The 11760-nt window shown below is 41.1% G+C and overlaps 1 protein-coding gene across 1 annotated transcript; it reads left to right on the top strand.

Annotated features, from left to right (window-relative positions):
• Positions 1 to 2002: 2002 nt before the first annotated feature.
• LOC116034864 (homeobox protein ESX1) lies at positions 2003 to 6722 on the top strand. Its single transcript, XM_031277622.2, has 3 exons — positions 2003 to 2137; positions 4987 to 5436; positions 5983 to 6722. The coding sequence occupies exons 2-3, from the start codon at positions 5123 to 5125 to the stop codon at positions 6449 to 6451; spliced, it is 783 nt and encodes a 260-aa protein (XP_031133482.1). The 5' UTR covers positions 2003 to 2137; positions 4987 to 5122; the 3' UTR covers positions 6452 to 6722.
• The last annotated feature ends 5038 nt before the right edge of the window (positions 6723 to 11760 follow it).

Here is an 11760-nt window from a genome sequence, read left to right as displayed (position 1 = left end):
ACAACTTACTGCATTTCTTACACTTCACTATAACTTATTGTATTTTATACCCATCTTATTCTATTTTACCTGTAGCTGTTTTTATATTCTCTTTAATAAATTGGTTTTAACTGCTCTAATGTTTTATGTAAAACTTTATATTGCCTCGCTGCTATATTAATAAGGCTGCCTTGGCTTAACATGTCCCTGGAAGCCCCTTGAGGACCCTTGGGGGGGTTTGGGAACCACTGGTCTAGATTACTTTTTATCATATCATTTTTATCATATATTATTTCACTTTTGAAATATATTCATTTAATAACCCTGATTGTGGGTCAGAGCTGCTAAATGACTACATTAATAAGTGAGCTATTATCTGTAATGTATGTCCAATCAACATTCAGATCATTTTTATCATTATCATCATTATTGCCACCCTCATCTTAAATAACAAAAATGAAAAAAAAAAAAAAAAAATTATTTTTTAATATAATTTTTCAAACAACGATAGAAACTCTGACAGCCAAAAAGCCAAAATCCATCTGAACTCACAAGATGGCACGGTGGAGAGAGACACGATCATTTTTGTATTTTGTATATTGATATTCTGTCTTGTTCATCACTTTGGTCAACCACAGTGTTGTTTAAATGTGCTATATAAATACATTTGACATTGACACTGCGGAGAGATGCGTTTCACACACAGGTAGTGGCGTGACGTGACATTTCCGATCGCTACGGGGCTACAACCCTTAAGCTCTGTGTATTTTAAACACCAGTACTTTGAAACTATTTCTCATGTCTACGAAACCACTGTGAAGTCAGATTCACTGTGAGTGAATCTTCTGTTTTGGATGTTTACTGATGTTTATGATTACTACAGACATTCCTGTAATCTTACGTTGCAACTTCTCCTGTATAACATGTATTATTATCACCTGGAGCGTGCTTGTCTAACGCCACTGTTTACACAACGTTATCGTTCAGCAGTGTGGATGCTCACATCGTTATACTTATAGTTATGGTTATAGTTATCGTTGTTGGAGTGGACGGGCCTAATTGAAGGTAACAGAATGAAAACACTTCTATTATCGTCTTTGTGGTTTTAAAAAACAGCTCCTGAATCCTTTTTGTTGTTGTTTGGGCGAATCACCTCCCCCTGCAAACTACAATTGGGCTTCTGATAACAGATCTTTTAATATAGCTCTCTTCCTCAATATGGAAGGATTGTGAGGGTGCCAGGCAGGGATATTGAGCGTGAGCTAAGAGTTTCTCCCTTTCGGCTTGGCCCCCCATCCAAACTTATTAGACAGATAAATGAGAGCTGCACTTGCGTCGCAGCGGGCCTCTTTTTGTGCCCGTTTATTCGTCTCCTGAATACTGGCTCAATCAGATAGCGGCCAGCCTTTCACTGCAGCCACCATCTCTCTGCATCTGTTGACCTGCACTGCCACAGCCGGGACTAATGTGGGCTGCTTTGGTGGCACTGAAACCGCCGTTTCCCTTTCACTTTGAAACGCCTTTTGTTCAATTTGTTCTTTTTTTTCCCCCCAGACAAAACTCCGATATAAAGGTCAGACCGTGTATATGTGGCTCTGTGCATCTGGGATTTTGTTCCCTGATTTAACAAAGTAAAAAAAAAAAAAAAACTGTATAAACCCCTTCTTTTTTGGGGGGCCTCAAGTTTTTGACTTTCATCCTAATGTTCCAGCTTGTATGACGTGTGATAAGAGGCTTTTTATTTATCCTACATGGATGGATGATGTGCAATAGTATTATATAGCAGAGATTCTTGTCTGAAAGAATAACAAGTATCTCTTTCCTCAGCAGACCCGTCTTCTGAGTTGGTGTGGGCTCACGTGTGTGTTTAGTTCAGACCCACACGCAGACCCAAAATTAAGTCCTTCAAAAAAGACATCCTCCACCAGTTTCCTGTAACCATGGCGATAGGAAGTGCTCTCCAATCACATCTCTATATACCATTGTCACATGTGTTAGGGAAGTGCACTGTTTCCTGCTGTTTTCACTGGCTTCCTCCCGTTGGTGTGTGCTCAGGATTTTGCATTTGGTCCTGGAAAGCCGCGCAGTTCCCAACTAAGTATTTTATTCTGTTTTTATTACGAATGTGCCGACTACAACGCCATCAAATTTGAATAAAGTAAGTTGCAAATTTTTGGTAGCATGTTCAGAGCAACATTAAGTGAATTTATGAGCAGTATGTCTTTTTTTTTCTTTCTTATATTTGTCCATTTGACACCATTTTTGATATCACCTGTACATATCTGCTTGGTTCAGTGACTTTACTTGAATGAAACAAAGACATTGTCTGAAAACTACAGTTAAATTGAAGATTGAGATTATTATTCCATTTAATGGTTTAATCGCATGGTTTCTTCATAAAATCACTATCATTCAAAAGGTACCCTGTTGAATTTTCGACCACTAATAGTGCTGTGGAGCACATCATACTGATGGTTTCACACTATTATTTTGACAGTTGCTGGTGGTGACCAGTAAGCCTAATGTGTCAGCAAATGCAGGGAAAAAGGTGCTAGCCAACAAACATGGATGTGTACAATGTAGTATTAAAGCAGCTTTAATGGATATTTTTATGTGAAAACAATGCATAATGTGAAAGGGGTCACTCGTAGTGATGAACGTTTAGGGAATTATCACCCGAATCTGCAGCTCCCCTCGACTTTACAAAGCTTTATAGGCAGTTACAGCTCATTGTTTTACAGCTGTCCAACCCACAACCTTATTGTTTTTGTTCACTCTCATGGGATATAACATTGTTTTCAGCCGCAGCAGGCAGCGGTTTTCAGAGAAAAAAGCTCTAAAACCACTGTACACTACCTGCTCAGTACCAAAAGAGCAGACAGACACAGTTAAAAGACTAGCTGGTGAACGTAGTGGAGCTTTTAGCAGCTACAGAGACAGATATTTCCCTTAGTAGTTGGTAGAGACCCAACTAGAGCTAAAAGAGAGAGAGAGTATTGGACTTACATTCATCAGATGGACACAAACATGACTCCAAATGGATTGTAATGTTGCTCGTAACTGCTGGATGTGTAAATAAGCAACCGTTTGCTGACAATCGTGGCATAATCATTTAAAAGGTGATGATATGTCAGTGTTGTGTTCACAACTTGTGTCCGCTGTCCCTAAAACATCAGTTATTGTAGGTTTAAATATAAAATCAAGCTTTTAAAATGTTTTATTAGGAAGGAAATGCACTCAACATATATGGGGTCCCGTTTGTAAAGTGGCTCACACTGAAAATAACAGCAACATTTTGTGAATGAATTTTCGAGGGTCACTTTTTTGCACATTTAAAACAATATTTGTCAACTTAGAGATATTTTAAATAGTTAAATCCAAATATTAAATGTTAAACCTAAATGTTAAATCTAAATGCTAAATCTAAATCTAAATCTAAATGTTAAATTTAAATCTAAATCTAAATGTCAAATCTAAATATTAAATCTAAATCTAAATGCTAAATCTAAATTTAGCGACTCCTGGAATGTGTCAAGCCAGGTAGGTAATCAAACACAGGAACGCCACAGCAGCCTGATACTTTACAAAATAAAACATATTTCAAAATAAAACACCCAGGTCTGTGGTGATTTTGGTTGTCTTGACTTCTCAGTTGTGTCTAGAGCGAGACAGTCGATCAGGCCCAGAGAGAGATGGACGGACAGACAGACAAACAGACAGAGACTGCAACGGGCCACACGTGTAAAACTGCATGTATAGTTGCGATGAACATTACATTACATTATGATTTCATGAGGTTATAAACTTACCCATGATGAAATAAATCTGTTCTGTAGAGTGGAGAAGAGCAGGATCGCTTTGTGACCGGCGCAGAGAAATGTGCGTCTGGTGTGAACAGCCAGGCACCCAATCTGGCCTCGCAGCGCTTCGCAGTCAATGTGTGCCTACTGTTAGGCCCCAAGGATACACACACATTGAAATACAGTGAAAACACTGAATGTAAATATAACACTGTGAGTTTACAGAAAAACTCCACAGGGTGCCTTTAGGTTAGATAACTCTGGTGGATTCATGAGGACTATGGTTAACTGCTCCTCAGATCTCTGCAGGGTAAATCCAGACAGCTAGCTAGACTATCTGTCCAATCTGAATGAAAATTAATTTTCTGTTGCACGACTAAAACAACTTTTGAACGTACACATGTTCCACCAAAACAAGTTCCTTCCTGAGGCAATTGTCTTGCGCCCAAGACGACTGTGGGAATGCTGTGTAGACTAGCCAGACCGCCTTCGCAGCGCTGTGGGGGAAGGTCTGGCAATGTGAGACTATAGCACCCGTAACCACAGTGATGTCACCGTGAACTGACACACCCTGGAGTACACTTGTAGATCACTGCAGCAATGTGAGAATGTTGTCAACAACAAAAAATTGATTTTCAGCTGGTGTTCAGTGGCTCTGTTGCTCTTTAAGTGACAAGTAACACTAAATTGTGTAATAGATGCAAAATACGCAGATAATATAGATGGTTCCCTCGGGTCCAATTCAGTGGCTGGCTTAGATGAGTTTTAATAACTGCGCAGTGGAGACAGAAGCTGTACAATTCTCTCTGACCAGATTAATTCTTTGACCAGAGTTGTACTGGAAGCAACAGAATAAGCAAAAGCTTACAATACATTCAATTCACAAGTAGATATGCATAGGCTCAATACTTTCTACTCCAATTAATGAAAAGGTGCTGGGCCAACCTGGGCAAAAGGTCTCATTCAGTGATCAAAGTGAAATGCTTCCTCTAACACTGAGCTAGAAAAAAAAATTCAGATTGACTTAATTAAATCAGTTTACACTAAAGGTTGTTGATTAGGTAAAATAGTGTTTAGCACAGTCAAAATATCATACAGAACAGTAGGAGTTTGATCAGTGAACAGGGAAGAGAATATTAGGATAAGATTAAACTCTTAGGTTCTTCATTTTGAAACAGGCAGTGATTGAGAGCCTTTTATGTTACAGAGCATCGGACATTTAAAGCCATCTGAAGCCACCTCCTTGGAGACTCCTGCTTTCTCAGAGTGTATTCAACATGTGGGAATAATTCACATCAAACAACATTCCACCACTCATTCCCAGTGGATCAAACCTGGCAGCGATGCAGGCTGGTCTTCAGGTAACCAGCAGCACCTCTCTCCAGATCCCTCCCAAGCCCGGGACTGCTGTACTCAGAAACCGACACCCAATCCTACTGGACACCTTCCAGCCCGTCCTGGTCCAGGCCATTATCAATCCTCAGCAAGGTATGGAAGGACCCCTCCAGACACCACAGCCCCCCAGGACCTGCAGCTCACCCGGACCTTCTGGGAAGTCCTGCTGGAGCTTAGATGCCAGGGTGGCCGTGCTTCTGGTGACTCTGGCTGGAGCTGTAATCCTGCTGCTGCTCTACAAACTCCTGCAGCTGAGACACAGGTGTGTACATGTCTTTCCACTTTTCCAACCATCACAACTCTAGTTTTGGTTGAAATAAACACATAGTTTACAGATTTACATGTGAAAATATTTTGGCTCTATACACGCTAAAAGTATTTTTTTTTTTTTTAAATGGAGTCTGGTGGGTTTAGCGCTAGCGACCTCAGAGCTGTTTCTGGTTAAACAGAAAGGTCTTAAAGAGGTTTTTAAAAGGCCTGTCTCTGTAGGGATCCTTTTCATACTGTTGTCAGGCACTTTTCAGTGGCAAAAAAGCACTTTCAGTGGACCAAATTGACGATGCACATTTGCCCCTATAGGGTTACATTGCAGCTCGCTCTGTGGCTGACAGTTACAGCGTTCACGCTTAATACTGGACCAATTTCAAAGATTGTTGTTCCTATCAATCACTTACACACAAAAACATAGGAAAATAGGTTAAAAAAACAGTAGTTACGTTTTAAATTAATTCCAATGAGAATTTTACTTGGTTAAGTGAAAAACAAAATTGTGTTGGTTGTTGATGTCGGTTTGTGTTGTGTCCTGCAGGCTGAGGTTGGCCAGGGCGAGGCATGCACTAGAGTACTACAGCTTCTACCACACCGCCACCTACACACTCAAACACGCTGCGTCCTGTCAGGACCTGCCAGGCAAAAACGGGACAATCCCTGAAGCTACACCACCTGTACAAGTAGTCGTAACCCCGGTGACCCCAACTGCCGTCACCCCGCTTCCACCCCCACCGGTGCCCTCTCCACCCCCACTGCCACTCCCCCCACCTCCTGTCCTGCCTCCACCACTGCTCCACGCTCCACCGTCTCTCACTCCAGCACCTGCTGTCCTGGCCTTCCCTCTCCCGCTGCCTGTGTTCCACACCACCCCGCCCAGCCCTCACCTGTCGTGGGGCGCCTGCTCGGACGCAGATGTGTACTCTCGGATCGGCGCTTTCAGGCCCTCCAGACTCTCCAGTCTTTCCAACCACTCGAAAGTCATCCTTTTTGAACACTCGTCCCTCTGAACCCCCAGAACATGACTGGAGACGTCACCAAATGTGAGAAGACTGTAGTGATTACCAAAAACATATTCTTCTGATGGACTGATAATCACCCGGGGATGAGTGTGTTTGCCATGAGTACTGTATACTGTATGTACGCAGTATACGTATATTCTTCTTTAAAGGGGCTGCACTCGATATTCAGAACAAGTGGTCTGGGATTAGCCTGACAGAACTCACCATTGGCAGGGCTCAATCCGAGGGATGGGATAAACGGTTGTCTTTCAAATTCCCTCTGCACGCAATAGGATAACGCTACAACCAACCAGAGCAACACTAGTTGATAGATTAAACTTTTGCCGTATCCAGTCGGCAAAACTCCGAACACATCTTCCTTTTTTAAGAATGACTTCAGTGCCGTTCTTTGTTCTTTTCTCAAAGAAAAGCTTAACTCCAAGTCTTTCAGAGTCGCGGCCAAAAGCCGATTCGAAAGACCGCTGTTCGCCAGCAGGAGTAGCCATCTTCTTTGTTTTCAAGTAGCAGGGAATTCACACGGAACCGTCGCAATGCTGCCGTCATTATGTTAATTCCGCCCACCTACTCTATACACGATGTGATTGGCCTGACTAGAGTTTGGTTTTTCCAGCTCGCAAGCCAACGGAGAGTTGCTAGACGACCCTGGCTGCAAATTATATTTGCTGCCGCTAGGGTGCATCTAGATTTCGAGGCTAGTCTGGGATTGCTTCCACACAGCTCTCACAGACGGTTCCCCAACTCGTCTAATACCCGCGCTTTGTCACGGCCCTCTGCGTCAGATACTGACACACAAGCCACTCAAATGCACCTGTGAGAATTTAAGTTGACCGGACTTAAAAGTCAAGACAATCATATCTAATTACAATAAGTTAGTGAAAAAATATGAATTGGTGAATTAAATTGGTAATGGGATTACTGGCGCTGGATATCGTTTAAACATTTCGATACCCGATACCAATATCGTGACTTCGATACCGGTTACTGAACATTACTTTTTTTGATACCAATTTCATAAAATCTATTTTAACAAAAAGAAATTACAACATTTCACATTACGGCACATGTCTTTTTATTTATTTTTCAGCTCCTACTACGTGAGCCCGCCTCTGTGACGTGTAACGTTAGACAGCCAATCACAAACATTATAAGATCTAAGATCTAGGTAGAAGCATGCTGCGTGCTTACTGGCTCACTGACACTGATTAGATTTACTTCTAATGTTTTGAAATTTGGTATTGAATGACGAGGCATTTTTCCATACTATATAGGCAATTTGTTCGGTGAAAAAGTATTGAATTCGGTTCCCAGCCCTAGGGATTACACAGGGCTGTATCAGAGAAAACTGATATAAAGTTAGCATGGTGCAAATGTTTTCTTGCATTCCATTACTTAAAAAACACAAGTAAACAGCATGTTCTAACTTTGTAATGCATCTTAGCCAAATGTATTTACTGTGAGAGAGTCCTGAAGTTTAGTACTTAATTTGCTTTCCTTAATGCGGATCATTTATATTCCTAAGATATAATGTCTTCATTTTTTTTTAACAGTGTAGGAGCCCATTGTTTCCCGAAATGGGAGGCATTTCCTTAGCCCGTTTTCCATGGCACGGTCCCTCCCTGTTTCACATCATTAGCTGCATTCTCTGTTTCCTTCCTGACTCTCTGTCATGTAGCAATCTTACTTTGCATTTCCTTCACTTACAGTCAGAAATAATGACTCAGAAGATGTCTCTTTTGTCTATTTAAATCATTCAAATTCACAGAACAACAAACATATAATTAGTGCATGTGAAATTTCTGAATAATTGGTTCCTTTAATGACCAGACTAAAAGTTACAGATGAGCACAGATTCATTATTCTCCAAGGTTGTGCTGTCCACACACAGGTAACATTGGTCTGTTGTTGATATGGTAACCTGAGCATCCACCTTGGCCCTAATAAGCTGTTAAGAATAGTTTTCTTTAAATATTTAATTGTGTTTTCCCAACAGGCCTCTCATTTATAATTCAACAATAGTTTGTAAATTTATGAGGGAAGCTGTTTTGGTTGATGCTTGTTTGTTGCTCTCTGCTTGCTGTGGTGAAAACCGAGACTTTGTGTGGCATTCCTCCTTAGTTTTTTCTGTCTCTAAGTCTACTAAAGGCCGCTGTCTCCATTCTAAAAGCCAGTTAATTCAATCTGTGCATGTACAGCAGCAGTGTCTCTGAATTAGTTATAAGCCGAGCAGGAAAGCCATTTGTAACACTGTACTGCTGCTACAATTAAATAAAACGAGGGATTGCCATGCAAGGATGACTATTAATGCATTTGTGTTCCACATCCGAATAATATTAATTGAAGGTTTTCATCTCAAAATGTTATTTATCCATTTTAGAATGCTCATAGAAAGGCTTCATACAGCGGTAAAACATAAACATAAAGCCACTTTCAGCACATTACATGCTAATTAATGCTAGTGCTAATTTTTCTCCTTAAATCATGAAGAGAATGATGTCACATTTTTAAATGCAATTAATACATCAACTTAAAGCACCTCATGGAACTGGTTTGTAACTCCCTCACAAACTCACTCATTCACATTTAGCAGGCTGCAGATTCGCCAGCAGAGGGGGCTGTTCAGTCTGCACCTAACCTGGACCTTCTTTAAGAAAGAGCCAAGCAGCAACTTCCGGGCCTGAAAGTGAAGTCAATAGAGACAGAGCGCATTTAAGTCCCGCCCACACTGGAGGGCAAAAACAACTTGTCGTTCTTCATTGACTTTGTTTTGTGGAGGTGCCTCCTTCTCAATTTCGTGTGCTAGCAAACATAACAACTTAGGCTATATTTACATTGCTGCGTTTTAGTTTGAAAAATAATATATTTTTTTATTACGTTTACACCTCGCATTCACACTGCTCTGGGGTCTCATTTATAAAACTGTTTGTGGAATCCTTACTATAAGTGTGCATACGCCCAAAAGCCCAAAATGGCGTACGGCAAAAAAAAAGTCAGATTTATAAACTGGCAGTTGTTACACTGAATCATGATGACTGGCTCAGAAAAAGCAAAAACAAACTTCTCAGACGTTCAGGAAGTGCTGCAAATTGAATTATAATTTCGGCCTGTTCTTGCATAGTGTAGGGAAACCTGATCTATAACTACCTATATTAATAATACCTTCCAAAATGGCAGGCATTACGGCACTCGGGGACAGCTTCGATATACCAGACGTACATAATAAGATTTAACAGAACTATATATTATATCCAAACAAGCCTTAGTGATAAAGTTGAAGATTATATATAATATTCATAAAAAAAAACACTTTGCTGTCTGACATTTCCCTCTGGAAACAGCCGGTTGCCCCCAGAGTGGCGAGGACCTGTATTTGGACCGGGATGGCATGGTTGCCCTCTCTACTGGACCCAATTCAGTTCATAGATCCAAGAGCTCAGCTTTAGGGAATCTAAATCTAAAAAAATCATCGTCATGGTCCCTGAAGTCTCTTTCTCTCCTGATTCTTCCATTGGGGGTTAGTCCTCCTGCAGGGCCAGCAGTGCCATCATGCAGCATTACGCATGGGGGTCACCGCAGTATTAATATGTTTACAACAATTTGTGATTGTTAACACCTTGCCAAAATCACAGCATTAACTAGTGGTATCCCCCACCCCGAGATACAATTTGAAGACGAAAGAAAGTGTAATAGGCAAACACACTTTTCTTCATGCAGGTTTTGTCACAAACAGCATTAAAGTTCGGACTGATAACGAGGACTTTAAGTGTAACGATTGCGCGAGAGCTTAACGGCTGTATTTTCAGACTTTGACATTTGATGATATATGCAGTTTTAAAGACAGATATTTAGTTATTGACACTGTGTTCTGTCGTTATCTAATGCTAGGGTATTTAATGCTATCCTGTATTCCATGGAGTCGGGCCATCCCCTCCTCTTGCGCTCCGTAGCGGACAATGTGACGATGAGACAGCGGCGATTAAACATTAAGAACAATTTTTTATTTAAGATTTGAGTTGGAGCTTCATCTTATAGTACTTATCACTCAGTACAAGCGCAAATAACACTGCTGAATTTATTCTTCATGGTAACGTGGATGATATGGAGTGAAAAAATGTGCGTGAGGCATCAATACTTGAAAATATTACGAGTAATCGTTATTCCCACATTTACTTTCTGCAGTCTTACTTCAGTTCACCACCTCACCGTCTGTGTCGCCAATTCCCATTGTCTCCAAAATGTGCGTGAGCATGGGTCACACATGCATGGAGGACCGCACATTCTCCCGTCAAGTCAAGTTTTCAGCCCCGTTTTATGCGTACGCCACGTTTATAAATGAGACCCCTGGTGTTCCAGAGCCCCTTAACCGGAGACATTTGAAAAGACTTTGTGAAAGCTTCTGGATTTTTAAGCTAAGAGCTACACTTTTCCCTGGACTGAATGAAGATTTAGATTTCAGTCATTTCTTGTAGACTGTCTTCTGTTTTGTTAATACTGTTGATTTGGTGTACACGTCTCTCCTCTTCTGGCTTGTTTTCCTTTTTATGTTTTTCTTTGTCTTGAGAGGTCACCCTGTTGACCTTTGGGGACGATACCCCCTGTTGACAACATGCATTTTTTGTGATAGACTGAGAGAACACTGATATAGACGGGTTGACCTTGATTGCTGAATGGCTGGACCTGTTGATGTGCACAGACCTGGCATTTGAAATAATTTCACCCCACTCCTGTGCCTGTAACTTCCTGAAGAAGGAAGATGCATTAAAGGCATTTTATATATATTTTTTGTAAAAGACGAGTGCCTTCGCTTCTTCCTTGATGTCAATTAGACTTCTGAGCCCGTTTTGGTTTGGAATCTGCGGGGTTGTGTTACGGTCTCAACGGACGCAAGCGGAGACCTTTGGCAACACCAACACTGACGCCAAATGTTTCGCTGCCTGATTGGGTCATGACCTCTCGTTCTCTGAGACTAACTTTTCCAACTACCAGCAACGGGCGGAGTATACATGCTGCCTCCTGTTTATGCCCAGCATACAAGAATGTTGATGAGATATGCAGTTTGGGTGTGTTAGTTTAAACACATTCATTTTTCTACTGGAGCTTAAAACACTTATGTGCATGGAGATTGCTTTTGGCTCAAAACCCTGCATAAAAAACCAAAGCACAGCGATGTAAATGCAGCCTTAGTTTTTATAAGTTGTGGAACCAAAAAACTGAGCTTTTATGACAAAAGTGGATACAGGCAATAAGACGTGAGACATCAGCAGAAAGAATGGGAAAACTGTGGGATCCTGACACGTGGT

The sequence above is a fragment of the Sander lucioperca genome, chromosome 14 (genome assembly GCF_008315115.2).
Source record: "Sander lucioperca isolate FBNREF2018 chromosome 14, SLUC_FBN_1.2, whole genome shotgun sequence".
NCBI classification, from domain to species: domain Eukaryota; kingdom Metazoa; phylum Chordata; class Actinopteri; order Perciformes; family Percidae; genus Sander; species Sander lucioperca.
The sequence above is the reverse complement of the archived record's forward strand: the minus strand, read 5'-3'. Positions and strand labels throughout refer to the sequence as shown.

Excerpts from the sequence above, each read along its gene's own strand:
- LOC116034864 (XM_031277622.2), top strand. The coding sequence starts at position 5,123 with ATGCAGGCTGGTCTTCAGGTAACCAGCAGCACCTCTCTCCAGATCCCT. Across the intron at positions 5,437-5,982 it reads CTCCTGCAGCTGAGACACAG|GCTGAGGTTGGCCAGGGCGA; the intron begins GTGTGTACATGT and ends TGTGTCCTGCAG.